Source organism: Protomyctophum parallelum (assembly GCF_964188405.1).
Source record: "Protomyctophum parallelum genome assembly, chromosome: 15".
Taxonomy (NCBI): Eukaryota; Metazoa; Chordata; class Actinopteri; order Myctophiformes; family Myctophidae; genus Protomyctophum; species Protomyctophum parallelum.
The window spans coordinates 49844901-49860452 of NC_139710.1; the positions used below are offsets into that span (position 1 = coordinate 49844901).

General features: G+C 44.8%; 1 protein-coding gene across 1 annotated transcript; it reads right to left on the minus strand.

Moving 5' to 3' along the window:
* Positions 1-413: 413 nt before the first annotated feature.
* On the minus strand, positions 414-10947 carry LOC310871915 (NACHT, LRR and PYD domains-containing protein 3-like; the record flags this gene model as incomplete). The annotated part of the gene is made up of 7 exons (XM_083783553.1): positions 414-1045; positions 3192-3256; positions 6469-6624; positions 6706-6879; positions 7682-7855; positions 8873-9434; positions 9471-10947. The coding sequence occupies 7 exons, from the start codon at positions 10945-10947 to the stop codon at positions 414-416; spliced, it is 3240 nt and encodes a 1079-aa protein (XP_083639679.1).
* Between the last annotated feature and the right edge of the window lie 4605 nt (positions 10948-15552).

Consider the following 15552-nt stretch of genomic DNA (forward strand, 5'->3'; position numbering starts at 1 on the left):
TTTTACATTTCAACGACCCCAGATGACCCTAACGGTGACCCCAGATGACCCTAACGGTGACCCCAGATGACCCTAATGGTGACCCCAGATGAGCCTAACGGTGACCCCCAGATGACCCTAACGGTGACCCCAGAGGACCCTAATGGTGACCCCAGATGACCCTAATGGTGACCCCAGATGAGCCTAACGGTGACCCCCAGATGACCCTAATGGTGAGTGACCCCAGATGACCCTAATGGTGACCCCAGATGACCCTAACGGTGACCCCAGATGACCCTAATGGTGACCCCAGATGACCCTAACAGTGACTCCATGGAAACCAAAACATATTGATTATGTAAACACCCCCCCCCCCCCCGCCACCACACCTGTTCCTGATTATTACATTATGTATATAATGTTATGTTGTTATGTTATATTATACAACACACTGTCTGTCTGTCCTCACAGCCTGTCTGTCTGTCTGTCCTCACAGCCTGTCTGTCTGTCCTCACAGCCTGTCTGTCCTCACACAGAGACACAGAGGAGTCAGGGAACAACTCAAACCCAGCGTAGAGCGGTTGAGTGAAGGTGGTCTGGACGGTGTACAGGTGAGTCAGAGTGTCCTCTAACACTCTGTAGAAGGACAGAGTCCCAGCGGGACGGTTCAGATACACTGATACTCTGTTGGAGCCAGAGGGACGGATAGGAAGGACAGTCTGCTTACTATTGTGTTTGACAATGTAAGCGTCACCATGCTGACCATCAGCACAGTACAGACACCAGGACCGTTCATTCATTCCAAGCTCACAGTCCTGACCCGTTCCTTTCCTACTGATGTCTCCGTCAGTCACTCCTATCCTAACCTCTCCACTGAACTGTACCTCACTGTAGCAGCGTTCATCTAGACTCTCTGAACTCAGAACCTGAGGCGCTCTATCAAACCTGTCAGGATGGTCAGGATATGAATGAGGCTGACCATCCTGACGGGTCACCTTCCTGTTGTTCTCAGACAGAGAGAGTTCACAGTTTGCTGTGTTTGTGTCCAGAGTGAGACGCTGGAAATCTGATGAGAAAACAACACAGTACATTAAATACATCCTTCACTGAATGATACGTGCACGGCGCACGCACGTGCACGGCACATGCACGCACACACGCGCAGATACGCGCGTGCACACACACACACACACACACACACACACACACACACACACACACACACACACACACACACACACACACACACACACACACACACACACACACACACACACACACACACACACACACTTTTTCTGTATCAGATGTACGAGCTCACAGCGCGGAACGCAGTGATGCGCTGTGAGCTTGTAGATCTGCTATTTTTAAATAGCCGACGTATAAGATATGGATAAAGTGTTTAATATATAATATTTATATGTAATGCTGAATTAACACATTTAGCTGGGGACCCCTTGGAACCCTCCAAGGACCCCCTGGAACCCCCCACGGACCCCTGGAACCCTCCAAGGACCCCCTGGAACCCTCCAAGGACCCCCTGGAACCCGCCAAGGACCCCCTGGAACCCCCCACGGACCCCCTGGAACCCTCCAAGGACCCCCTGGAACCCGCCACGGACCCCCTGGAACCCCGCACGGACCCCCTGGAACCCTCCAAGGACCCCCTGGAACCCCCCACGGACCCCCTGGAACCCCCCATGGACCCCCTGGAACCCTCCACGGACCCCTGGAACCCTCCAAGGACCCCCTGGAACCCTCCAAGGACCCCCTGGAACCCCCCAAGGACCCCCTGGAACCCTCCAAGGACCCCCTGGAACCCTCCAAGGACCCCCTGGAACCCTCCACGGACCCCCTGGAACTCCCCACGGACCCCTGGAACCATCCAAGGACCCCCTGGAACCATCCAAGGACCCCCTGGAACCCCCCAAGGACCCCCTGGAACCCCCCACGGACCCCCTGGAACCCTCCAAGGACCCCCTGGAACCCCCCACGGACCCCTGGAACCGTCCAATGACGGAACCCCCCAAGGATCCATGGGGGGGGGGGTAATAGGGGACCCCGGTGTAAAGGGAAACGGAGCCCTGAGGATCTGATATTTTCAGCAGATTTGGTGCAGACCCCAGTGCAGTTCACTCGGTGGCGCGCGCTATGAACTTGTAGATCTGCTATTTTTCAATATCCTGGGTACCGCCCTGGGTAACCGGCCTGGGTACCAGATTCTAAAAATGTCTTCTACATCCAGACAGTTTTCTGAAAAAGCTATTTTTCTTCCATTTTTCAAAAATAGCAGACCTGCAAGTGCGTAGCGCGTCACTCGGTGGCGCGCTATGAGCTTGTAGATCTGCTATCTTTCAATATCCTGGGTACCGCCCTGAGTACCGGCCTGGGTTCCGGCCGGCCTGGGTACCAGATTCTAAAAATGTCTTCTACATCCAGACAGTTTTCTGAAAAGGCTATTTTTCTTCCATCTTTCAAAAATAGCAGACCTATACAAGCTCGTAGCGCGCCACTCGGTGGCGCGCTACGAGCTTGTAGATCTGCTATTTTTCAATAGCTAAAGCAGTGCAGCATGGCAAAACACACACCTGTTCAATGTGCACTGAACACACACACACACACACACACACACACACACACACAGTATCAGATGTACAAGCTCAAAGCGCGGCCCACAGTGATGCGCTGTGAGCTTGTAGATCTGCTATTTTTAAATAGCCGACGTATAAAATATGGATAAAGTGTTTAAACCATTTTGGGCGGGAACCCCTTTTGGTGTTAGCACTATGTTATGCTTTAGCCATTGAAAAATAGCAGATCTACAAGCTCGTAGCAGCTCGTAGCGCGCCACTCGGTGGCGCGCTACGAGCTTGTAGATCTGCTATTTTTGAAAAATCAAGAACGACTGACATAGAAACCCCCTGGAACCATCCACGGACCCCCTGGAACCCTACACGGACCCCTGGAACCCCCCAAGGACCCCCTGGAACCCCCCAGTTCCACAACATGTTGCAACGCAACACGTTGTGAGCTTGAAGATCAGATATTTTCAGCAGATTTGGTGCAGAGGGAAAAGGAGGGTCCGAGGATAGATCCCAGACAGACAGACAGACAGACAGACAGACAGACAGACAGACAGACAGACAGACAGACAGACAGACAGACAGACAGACAGACAGACAGACAGACAGACAGACAGACAGACAGACTCACGTGTTGTAAGGAGTTGAGGTTCACAGCGTTGAGGTTTAGTCCAGCGTTCTCCTCCATGATTCACACTGTAGGAAGTAGAACAACAATGAATCAAGTCAAAACCTGCTGCTTAATGTCTCACATCGGCCTGTTTTAGTCCCACCAAATATTTACTAAACACATTTTGTCATCATTCTCCCACAGACTCTGTCCAAACATCACTCGTTGGAAGAGGAGGTCGGACGCGGTTTTTATTATTTGTTTAATTCAAAGCGCAGTTGCGTTCCGCTGACTTTGGGACTGGTTTGGGGAGGGAGGGGGGTTTGAATGTAATTATTGACTGTTGGTTTGAGTTTGTTTTCTTGTTTGTTTATTTCATTTAGTAGGGAAAGAGACAGGGAGAGACGTCATTGTGAAGTGTACTGTTTACCTGTGATTTCCTCAATTACAACTTCCTACATAAAGTGTTCAGAGTAAACCCCACCATCCTGCTGATTTATTCCTTAGTTAATAATTTGCCTTGCTGTGAAGAGGGCGATTGTTACACACTGATACTTCTATCATCTCTATAGATAGATTATAGACATGTTAAATATATCAATACTTCTATCCTCATGTCTTTAGACTTTGATGTCATTTAGAACACTGTTTAGATTCAGATGCTGTTTATCATTCTAGTATATCATGGTGAACATCATAACACTCACTGTAAATCACTGTCTGTATCAATCACTGTACATTCAAAATGTTAGAAATAGAACCATGGAACACAGACACCGACTATACTGTATATTAATGTTATAATACAGGGGTGGGCAACTTTGTACTTTCCCCCCTAAAGGAACGCTTGGAGGAAGCTGCCACCAGGTTTATTGACTAACACTAAGACTAGACTAAGACTAGACCATTTCAGATGAGTAAAATAGGTCTAAAACTAAAGCGTGTGTTATTCAAAAGACTAAATTGGAATTAGCTGTCAAAATGAACACTGGCCAGGCTACCATATTGCAGCGTTGCAAACTGCATAATATTGCTGCCCTACAGAACAGATGTGAGTCAAGCAAGAACCCTCATGAAACAGAGGTGTTCAGAGAGCAACATCTAGTGGTCTATTGCACCTTTAAATCTGAGATTGTTTTGGGTCCATTTGGTTACAACGGAGCTTGTAATAGGCCATTTTAACCCATTTAGGCCTGACGTCGAAATTTAAAGAATGTCTTCTAAATTCTGACAGTTTTCTGAAATACCTGTTTCTGTATCAGTGGTGTTCAATATTTCATGTCAAGGACCCCAAAAATTATAATGTAACTGGCCGCTGACCCCCATCTGATAACATGTTGTTCCAGGGACCCCCCCCCCCCCCCACACACCCCCCAGAAGCAAAGATTTTTGTTAAAAAAATTCGCTCTGAAAGAATATATATTCAAAGATTTGTGCCACACTTTCATGATTTTTCAAAAATAGCAGACCTACAAGCTCACCGAGTGCCGCGCTATGAGCTTGTAGATCTGCTATTTTCCAATAGCTAAAGTGTAACATAATGCTTCAAACACCAAAAGGGGTTCCCGCCAAAATTGGGTTACAATTGTCTATAGGCAACCTTAGGCACCAGTGCCAACATTGGCACAAATAAGGAGGGTGATCACTGGCACACTGCGGCATAAGTGTGTGAAAGAGCCTTTTTGGTTTAAAATACTATAACTAACTATTAAAAAAAAGATAGCCAACGTATAAAATATGGATAAAGTGTTCAACCCATTCTGAACGGGAACCCCTTTTGGTGTTAGCACTATGTTATGCTTTAGCCATTGAAAAATAGAAGATCTACAAGCTCGTAGCGCGCCACCGAGTGGCGCGCTACGAGCTTGTAGGTCTGCTATTTTTGAAAAATCGAAGAACGACTGACATAGAAACATAGCTTTTTCAGAAAACTGTCAGGATGTAGAAGACCCCCCAAGGACCCCCTGGAACAGACAGACAGACAGACAGACAGACAGACAGACAGACAGACAGACAGACAGACAGGATGTAGAAACATTCACCCATTCACACACACATTCATACACCGATGACAGAGGTAAGTAATTACATCTAATTACATTCTACATTAATTAAAACTCAGAACAATAACCCACCTATCTCCCTAGTCAGAGTTGTGCTATATTTCCACCCTCACCCCAGAGGGACACATATTACACATTACATTGCACACTACTGTCGTAGCAAAAACAGCCAATCTACAAGCTCACAACACGCCGCAATGTGACGCCTTTTGAGCTTGTGGATCAGCTATTTTTGCTATTATTTGAACTGAAATCCTGAATTATTCTTTTGCTATTTTTTAATTGGAATCCTGAAAAGTAACATTTTTATTTAATTTCAAATGCATTTAGTTATAGTTATGTTAACTTTATGAACCAAATACAAAATACATTGGACATAAAAAATAGACATCAAAACAATAATATATAAATGTTCGGATATATATACCTGCAGGCCGCTTTAAGTGATGGTGGGGGCTGCATGTGGCCCCCGGGCCGCCAGTTGGGCCCCCATGTATGTTATATATAACCATGGAACATAGACACTACTGTATATTAATCTATGTTATAGAACCATGGAACACAGACACTATCTACTGTATATTAATCTATGTTATAGAACCATGGAACATACACTATCTACTGTATATTAATCTATGTTATAGAACCATGGAACATAGACACTATCTACTGTATATTAATCTATGTTATAGAACCATGGAACACAGACACTATCTACTGTATATTAATCTATGTTATAGAACCATGGAATATAGACACTATCTACTGTATATTAATCTATGTTATAGAACCATGGAACACAGACACTATCTACTGTATATTAATCTATGTTATAGATTATAGAACCATGGAACATAGACACTATCTACTGTATATTAATCTATGTTATAGAACCATGGAACACAGACACTATCTACTGTATATTAATCTATGTTATAGATTATAGAACCATGGAACATAGTCACTATCTACTGTATATTCAATCTCTGCTAGAATGAACCATGGATCATATGGTAATATGATATGATAATATGGGAAACTGCATTTATAAAGCGCTTTACATTACAATGTAGTTCACATTCACCCACCGATGGCAGAGGAAAACATGCATGCTCATCGGGAGCTGTTAGGGGTTCAGAGAGTCTTGCTCAAGGACACTTCGACATGTAGCAGCCAGGAGGAGCCGGGAATTTAACCTGGAACCTTTGACGGCCGCTCTACACAAGTCTACTCACTTGACAGTCTCCAGGGCAGCAGACAGCTTCTTCAGAGCAGAGTCTCCTAAGTGGCTGAAGTTCAAGTCCAGCTGTTTCAGCTGGGAGGAGGGGTTGGAGGTCACAGCTGAAGCCAGAGAAGAACAGCCTTCCTCTGTGACTCCACAGCCTGACAACCTGCAGAGAAATACACATTTAACAAAGTGCTGTGTTGATGTTCAAGTAGAGATCCACACAGAGAGAACACACATTCTTTACCCCAGGATCTGCAGTCCACACTGTGGACTCTTCAGTAACGCAGAGAGCTGGAGCAGTTGTGATTCCTGCAGGCAGATGAAACTGAGGTCCAATTCTTTCAGATGGAGAAGATTAGAGCTGAGAGCTGAGAGCAGAACTTCAAATCCTGTCTGTGTGAAGGTACAGCCAGCAAGTCTGTAATTACACATGAAATATCTGGACTGAATATCACAGTTTTGGAGTAAAGACCCCAAGAGATGGAAAGAGAAGGCAGGCAGGGATAATGTGAAGTAAATCATCATAATCTTAATCTTCCAACATAGGAACTGTGTGTGTGTAAGTGTGCGTGTGCGTGCCAACATGACTACATACTGTAATCACTGTAGGCCTACCCCATTAGTTCACATAATGATAATCCCCTAGCAGCCATGATGGATCACATATTGTAGTTACTGTACCGTAGCATTGATAATGATAATCCCCTAGCAGCCATGATGGATCACATATTGTAGTAACTGTACCGTAGCATTGATAATGATAATTCCCTAGCAGCCATGATGGATCACATATTGTAGTAACTGTACCGTAGCATTGATAATGATAATCCCCTAGCAGCCATGATGGATCACATATTGTAGTTACTGTACCGTAGCATTGATAATGATAATCCCCTAGCAGCCATGATGGATCACATATTGTAGTTACTGTACCGTAGCATTGATAATGATAATCCCCTAGCAGCCATGATGGATCACATATTGTAGTTACTGTACCGTAGCATTGATAATGATAATTCCCTAGCAGCCATGATGGATCACATATTGTAGTTACTGTACCGTAGCATTGTGATGTGAGAGTGTGAACTAGACAACACAAACTCTGACCATATTATTATTCTAATCAGTGGGATACCATGATGTCAACTTTATTAACACTCTTATTATTAATAATCAAACTATAAATAATAAAACAGAACTAATGTAAATAACAATGTGACCTCAGTATCTCCAGATGACAGTTTGGACTCTTCAATGCAGCAGTGAGCAGGTCCATGCGTGGATCCGTTATGTTATTATAACTGATGTCCAATTCTCTTAGATGTGAAGGATTAGAGCTGAGAGCTGAAGCCACAATCTCATATTCTGCCTCTTGGAGGTCACAGCCAACAAGTCTGTAAATGTAGATGACGTAAAATCAGTGATCATCAACACAGATTAGATCAAATTCATGTTCAATGAAATGAGCTATAAAGTGTAATGTAAATGTACCAATGTCTAGTTGGTGAGATATTGACAGGTCATATAAGAACAGTCTAGTTGGTCAGATATTGACAGGTCATATAAGAACAGTTTAGTTGGTCAGATATTGACAGGTCATATAAGTACAGTCTAGTTGGTCAGATATTGACAGGTCATATAAGAACAGGTCATATAAGAACAGCGAACCAGAAAACACCAAAGTGAAAGACAGATAATCTTAACCCATTCTGACCTGAGATCAGATTCTAAAAATGTCTTCTCCATCCTGACAGTTATCTGAAAAAGCTATGTTTCTATGTCAGTCGTTCTTAGCAGACCTACAAGCTCATAGCGCGCCACCAAGTGGCGAGCTATGAGCTTGTAGGTCTGCTATTTATCAATAGCTAAAGCATAACATAATGTTTAACCCATTCTGACCTGAGATCAGATTCTAACGCACAGAAGAATGGTGGTTCTTTAACGCATTTTGACCTGAGATCAGATTCTAAAAAACTTATTCTAAATCCTGACAGTTTCAAAAAATAGCAGACCTACAAGCTCATAGCGCGCCACTCGGTGGCGCGCTATGAGCTTGTAGATCTGCTATTTTTCAATAGCTAAAGCACGACATGATGCTAACACCAAAAGGGGTTCCCGCCCAAAATGGTTTAATACTACAGTGTGTAACTTGCATTGATTGATCTATGAATGTTATCTTATTTATTGTTTTTACTTTGTTCTCTGTGTGTATAAATATTACACACACACACACACACACACACACAGTCACACACACACACACACACACACACACACACACACACACACACACACACACACACACACACACACACACACACACACACACTTTGAGACCCAATTATTATTATAGTAATTAGGTGTGATGGTAGATTGATTCTAACAGGTTTTCTATCCACATGACTACTAACCGAGCCGTTCTGCTGTTCCTCACAGCTGGGAGTAGTCTGAATCTCCCCCATGATGATGGTGTGTATTGGTATTGTTGCAGGTCAAACTCCTCCAGAACCTGCTCTGACGTCAGCAGTATGAACGCCAGAGCTGAACACTGGCTCTCAGACAGTTCTGTCTTTGATCTGTCCGCTGACTTCAGGTACTGTTGGATCTCCTGATGTACTGAGAGGTCGTTCATCTCCATCAGACAGTGGAAGATGTTGATGAATCTGTCAGGAGAGAGACTCACATCTTCCATTTTCATCTCCTTCAGGTTGTTGATGACTCTCTGGATGCTCTCTGGACTGTTCTCTGTGTGACCCAGCAGGCCTTCTAACAGACTCTGGTTGGACTCCAGCGAGAGGCCATGAAGGAAGCGGACAAAGAGGTCCAGGTGGCCGTTCTTACTCTTCAGGGCTTTTTCGCTGGCTCTCTGCAGGAAGTCCTCCAAGGAACTGACATCATCTCCCAGGAATGTCTTCAGTACCTTCATGTTCTTCTGTGTGTCTTCTCCTCCTCCTCCTCCTCCTCCTCCTTCTCCTCCTCCTCCTCCTCCTTCTCCTCCTCCTCCCATACTGTTCAGGGATTCTTCAATGGCTCTCTGCAGGAAGACGTCTTCTTCTTCTTCTTCTTCTCCTCCTCCTCCTCCTCCTCCTCCTCCTATTCCCATGGCTCTCTGCAGGAAGTCGCACTTCAGGGATTCTGCGATGGCTCTCTGCAGGAAGACGTCTTCTTCTTCTTCTCCTCCTCCTCCTCCTCCTCCTCCTCCTCCTCCTCCTCCCAGGGATGACTTCAGTACCTTCATGTTCTTCTGTGTGAAACAGTGCATCAGGTAGACTGCAGCCAGGAACTCCTGGATGCTCAGATGAACAAAGCTGTAGATCTTCCTCTGAGATCGAACGGTCTCTTCTTTGAAGATCTCTGTGCACACTCCCGAGTACAGCGCGGCGTGGTTCACATCGAGACCACACTCTTCCAGGTCTTCTTGGTAGAACGTGACGCTGCCTTTCTCCAGATGTACAAACGCCAGCAGGCACAGCATCAGAAGAACATCCCTGTCAGTCTCGCCATACTTCGTCATCATATTTTTTATCATGAGCGATATGAAGAGGCTGAACATCCCGGTCAGGGTCTTGGGCAGCTGTCCTGTCTTGCCTGTCTTCACCAGGTCCTCCACAACGGTAGCGGTCATCCAACAGAAGACTGGGATGTGACACATGATGTGGATGCTCTTTGATGTCTTCACGTGTGAGATGATGGTGCTGGCCAGCTCCTCATCATCACTGAACATCTTCCTGAAGAACTCCTCCTTCTGGGGGTCTGTGAACCCTCGTATTTCTGTCACCATGTCAACGCATTCAGGAGGGATCTGATAGGCTGCTGCAGGTCTGGTGGTTATCCAGAGGAGAGCCGAGGGGAGCAGATTCCTCTTGATGAGGTTCGTCAACAGCAGGCCCACCGATGATGTCACCGTGACATCAGAGACGACGTCATTGTTGTCGAAGGCGTCGGAATCGACGTCAATGTTCTGGAATTTCAGCGGAAACCTGCTTTCATCGAGACCATCGAAGATGAAGCCAACTTTCCAGGCAGCGAGCTGCTCTGCTGTGAGCTTCTCTAACGTTGGATGGAAAATATGGATCAGTGAGAGAAGACTGTGCTGCTCATCTCGGACCAAGTTCAGCTCCCGGAATGCGAAGAGAACCAGGAGATTGATGTCTTGGTTCTCCAAACCTCTCGCCCAGTCCAGAGCGAACTTACGCACGGAGAATGTCTTCCCGATGCCAGCGATGCCAGTGGTCAGAACTCTGCTGCTGGGTGTGTCTCTGCCAGGGAGGAGGGTCTTAAAGATGGCACGGCACTTGATTATGACGTCATAGAGGGTCTTCATGCTGGAGGCGGTCTCAAGCTGCCACACCTCATGTTGCTGATTAACCCCTTCACTCCCTCCCGCTGATAGGTGGAGTTCTGTGTAGATGTCGGAGAGGGAGGAGGGCTCTTCAGTGACGTATGCCACATGATCAAGAACGTCCACAGTGACCTTATAGACCATTACATACTCCGGCAGACGGACTTCTGATATGAGGAGACAATTAATACATGTTAAACATTATGCTTCATTTACAACTTTACATTGAACAATCCATAGCATTAAAACTACTATGTATACATCCTACAGAAAATCTGAATTTGTAAAAGAAAAAAAGGAGAAAATTGGCTAAAATAAACAACATTGGATCGTCTAAATGTATGTGTTTATCATCAGTATTTGTATTTGGACAACGAGACAGGAATACAACGAGTATATTTAATCTGATGAGTCTGCTGCTATTTAAACATTCCATTAATTGAAATAAAATGTTGGTGTAAAATGTGTCCAGTCTTACTGTGTCCAGGTGTGGTTCGACTGAATGTCTTCTGTCCAGGTGTGTTTCTGAATGTCTCTCTGTGGAGATGAAGACAATATAATATATACATATAGATGAAGACAATAGAATATATACATATAGATGAAGACAATAGAATATATACATATAGATGAAGACAATAGAATATATACATATAGATGAAGACAATAGAATATATACATATAGATGAAGACAATAGAATATATACATACATATGAAGACAATAGAATATATACATATAGATGAAGACAATAGAATATATACATATAGATGAAGACAATAGAATATATACATATAGATGAAGACAATAGAATATATACATATAGCTGAAGACAATAGAATATATATATAGATGAAGACAATAGAATATATACATATAGATGAAGACAATAGAATATATACATATAGATGAAGACAATAGAATATATACATATAGATACATATAGATGAAGACAATAGAATATATACATATAGATACATATGTATCTAACGGTTAATTTTCCAGCCGGGTAGCCGATGGCATTATCCGGTTAATTAACGGTTGTTGATTTTTTTAATTAATTTTTTTAATAGGCTACCCCAAATGTAATATGCTACATAATTAAAGTTGGTAGACGAATGGTTTAAATTTATTTATGCTCATTTTTAAAAGACAAACTAAATGTTGTTAAAGCAACATTTAACAATATAAAGAAATTGTTGTAGGCTTAATCATCAATAAACAACGCATCGCATCTGCATGCATGCATCTGCGCGTCTACAGTACAGAGGTCCGCCGGTTCTATTCCAAAACATAAATAAGTCCAGTCCAGATCTGAGCAGCCTATAGCCTAACTATAAAGCCACTGGACGCATGGGCTAAGCCTTTTTTAATTATTAAGGACGATCAGCATGCATGTCACCGTGTTCTGTTTCTTGACGAGAAACCCCTCAAACATGGATAGCACATGGCTAACTTGATAGCCGTAAGCCGTGCCAGTGTGGGGAGACGGAGTACAACAGAGAACTTTGGGACATTGAGGGGGCAGAAAACAGCGCCCGAGCAGCGCTGTTCATGCAGCCTGGAGCAAATAACAGCAATTTTAGGCATGTGTGCAACTGTTTTAAAGTATTGTACAGTGACAACTACAGTCTCTGTAATGTTTATGTTGTACTATTACTAAAAACGATCTGGTTACAAGCCGGTTACCCCCTGACATCCCTACAAACGCTGCAATGGAATGATTTGCCCAAGGAGAGAGGAGTTTAGAGAGACAAGTGCCTCTCTAAACACTTACAACTTGATTGAGAAGACGTTTTTAGAATCCTGAATAGGTTAAAAGGTGAGGGTACCTACCCTAGGGGACACGGGGAGAACATGTGAGGGTACCTACCCTAGGGGACACGGGGAGAACATGTGAGGGTACCTACCCTAGGGGACACGGGGAGAACATGTGAGGGTATCTACCCTAGGGGACACAAGGAGAACATGTGAGGGTACCTACCCTAGGGGACACTGGGAGAACATGTGAGGGTACCTACCCTAGGGGACACGGGGAGAACATGTGAGGGTACCTACCCTAGGGGAAACGGGGAGAACATACAAACTCCACACAGAAAGGCCCTTTCGCCAACCCCGCCTCGGGTATGGGCTCTGATGACGCAGAGGAGAGAACACGCCCCCCAGCGCCCACAGCGGGAATCGAACCCAGGACCTTCTAGCTGTGAGGCGACAACACTACCGACTGTGCCACTGTCCCCCATATTGTTTTTATTTTTGATAAATATTTCAAACTTAATAAACAAATCAGCTCCGTCGTTAAAACTATCTTCTTCCAATCATCGCCACGGTCAAATCCTACCTCCCTCTAAAAACAGCTGGAGATGGTTATCCATGCTTTGATTTCATCAAGAATAGATTATTGCAACTCTTTGTATATTGGCATCGACCAGGCGTCACTCAGGCGTTTACAGCTAGGGCAGAACACAGCTGCCCGCCTTCTCACCGGCACTATACAATATGTTATAGTGTATATTGTTATAGTATATTGTATAGTGTTACAGTGTTATACTGTTGTATATATTTATAGGAGGGTTGACATACTGTGAATCAGGAGGTCCAGGTTCGTTACTGAAGTCAGGAACAAATCCTTTAGACCAGTCACTCTTCACAGACAGAAGGCTGGGAGTTGGAGACTCTGCTCTGTGGTGGACACTTCTGGAATCATACAGACAGAAATAACAATACATAAACAACAGAGACAGTGAATAATACTACTAGAAATAATACTAAGTAAATAACAGACAGTAATTAGCATAACAGTAGCTTGTATTCCATGTAGTACAAACAGTGCAATGGAATGATTTGCCCAAGGAGATAAAGACAACACACTTAAAACACTTAAAACTTAGGTCAGGATTGAGAAGGGGTTTTTAGAATCCTGAATGGGTCTGTTGAATTGAGCAATTGTAACAGTTATCTCCTTAACACATTCCGACCAGGATTACTGCATGTTTTTGTGAGGCTACCTACCCTAGGGGTCATGGGGAGAACATGTGAGGGTACCTATCCTAGGGGACACGGGGAGAACATGTGAGGGTACCTACCCTAGGGGACACGGGGAGAACATGTGAGGGTACCTACCCTAGGGGACACGAGGAGAACATGTGAGGGTACCTACCCTAGGGGACACGGGGAGAACATGTGAGGGTACCTACCCTAGGGGACACGAGGAGAACATGTGAGGGTACCTACCCTAGGGGACACAGGGAGAACATGTGAGGTACCTACCCTAGGGACACTGGGAGAACATGTGAGGGTACCTACCCTAGGGGACACGGGGAGAACATGTGAGGGTACCAACCCTAGGGGACACGGGGAGAACATGTGAGGGTACCTACCCTAGGGGACACGGGGAGAACATGTGAGGGTACTATACCGTAGGGGAAACGGGGAGAACATTTGAGGGTACCTACCCTAGGGGACACGGGGAGAACATGTGAGGGCACCTACCCTAGGGGACACGGGGAGAACATACAAACTCCACACAGAAAGGCCCTTTCGCCAACCCCGCCTCGGTTAAGGGCATTGATGACGTAGAGGAGAGAACACGCCCCCAGCGGGAATCGAACCCAGGATCTTCTACCTGTGAGGCGACAACACTACCGACTGTGCCACTGTCCCCCCTCTTGGTTTTATTTTTTTATAAAGATTTTAAACTTAATAAACAAATCAGCTCCGTCGTTCCAATCATCGCCACGGTCAAATCCTACCTCCCCCTAAAAACAGCTGGAGATGGTTATCCATGCTTTGATTTCATGAAGAATAGATTATTGCAACTCTTTGTATATTGGCATCGACCAGGCGTCACTCAGGCGTTTACAGCTAGTGAAGAACACAGCTGCCCGCCTTCTCACCGGCACTATAAAATATGTTATAGTGTATATTGTTATAGTATATTGTATAGTGTTACAGTGTTATACTGTTGTATATATTTATAGGAGGGTTGACATACTGTGAATCAGGAGGTCCAGGTTCGTTACTGAAGTCAGGAACATATCCTTTAGACCAGTCACTCTTCACAGACAGAAGGCTGGGAGTTGGAGACTCTGCTCTGTGGTGGACACTTCTGGAATCATACAGACAGAAATAACAATACATAAACAACAGAGACAGTGAATAATACTACTAGAAATAATACTAAGTAAATAACAGACAGTAATTAGCATAACAGTAGCTTGTATTCCATGTAGTACAAACAGTGCAATGGAATGATTTGCCCAAGGAGATAAAGACAACACACTTAAAACACTTAAAACTTAGGTCAGGATTGAGAAGGCGTTTTTAGAATCCTGAATGGGTCTGTTGAATTGAGCAATTGTAACAGTTATCTCCTTAACACATTCCGACCAGGATTACTGCATGTTTTTGTGAGGCTACCTACCCTAGGGGTCATGGGGAGAACATGTGAGGGTACCTACCCTAGGGGACACGGGGAGAACATGTGAGGGTACCTACCCTAGGGGACACGGGGAGAACATGTGAGGGTACCTACCCTAGGGGACACGGGGAGAACATGTGAGGGTACCTACCCTAGGGGACACGGGGAGAACATGTGAGGGTACTATACCGTAGGGGAAACGGGGAGAACATTTGAGGGTACCTACCCTAGGGGACACGGGGAGAACATGTGAGGGCACCTACCCTAGGGGACACGGGGAGAACATACAAACTCCACACAGAAAGGCCCTTTCGCCAACCCCGCCTCGGT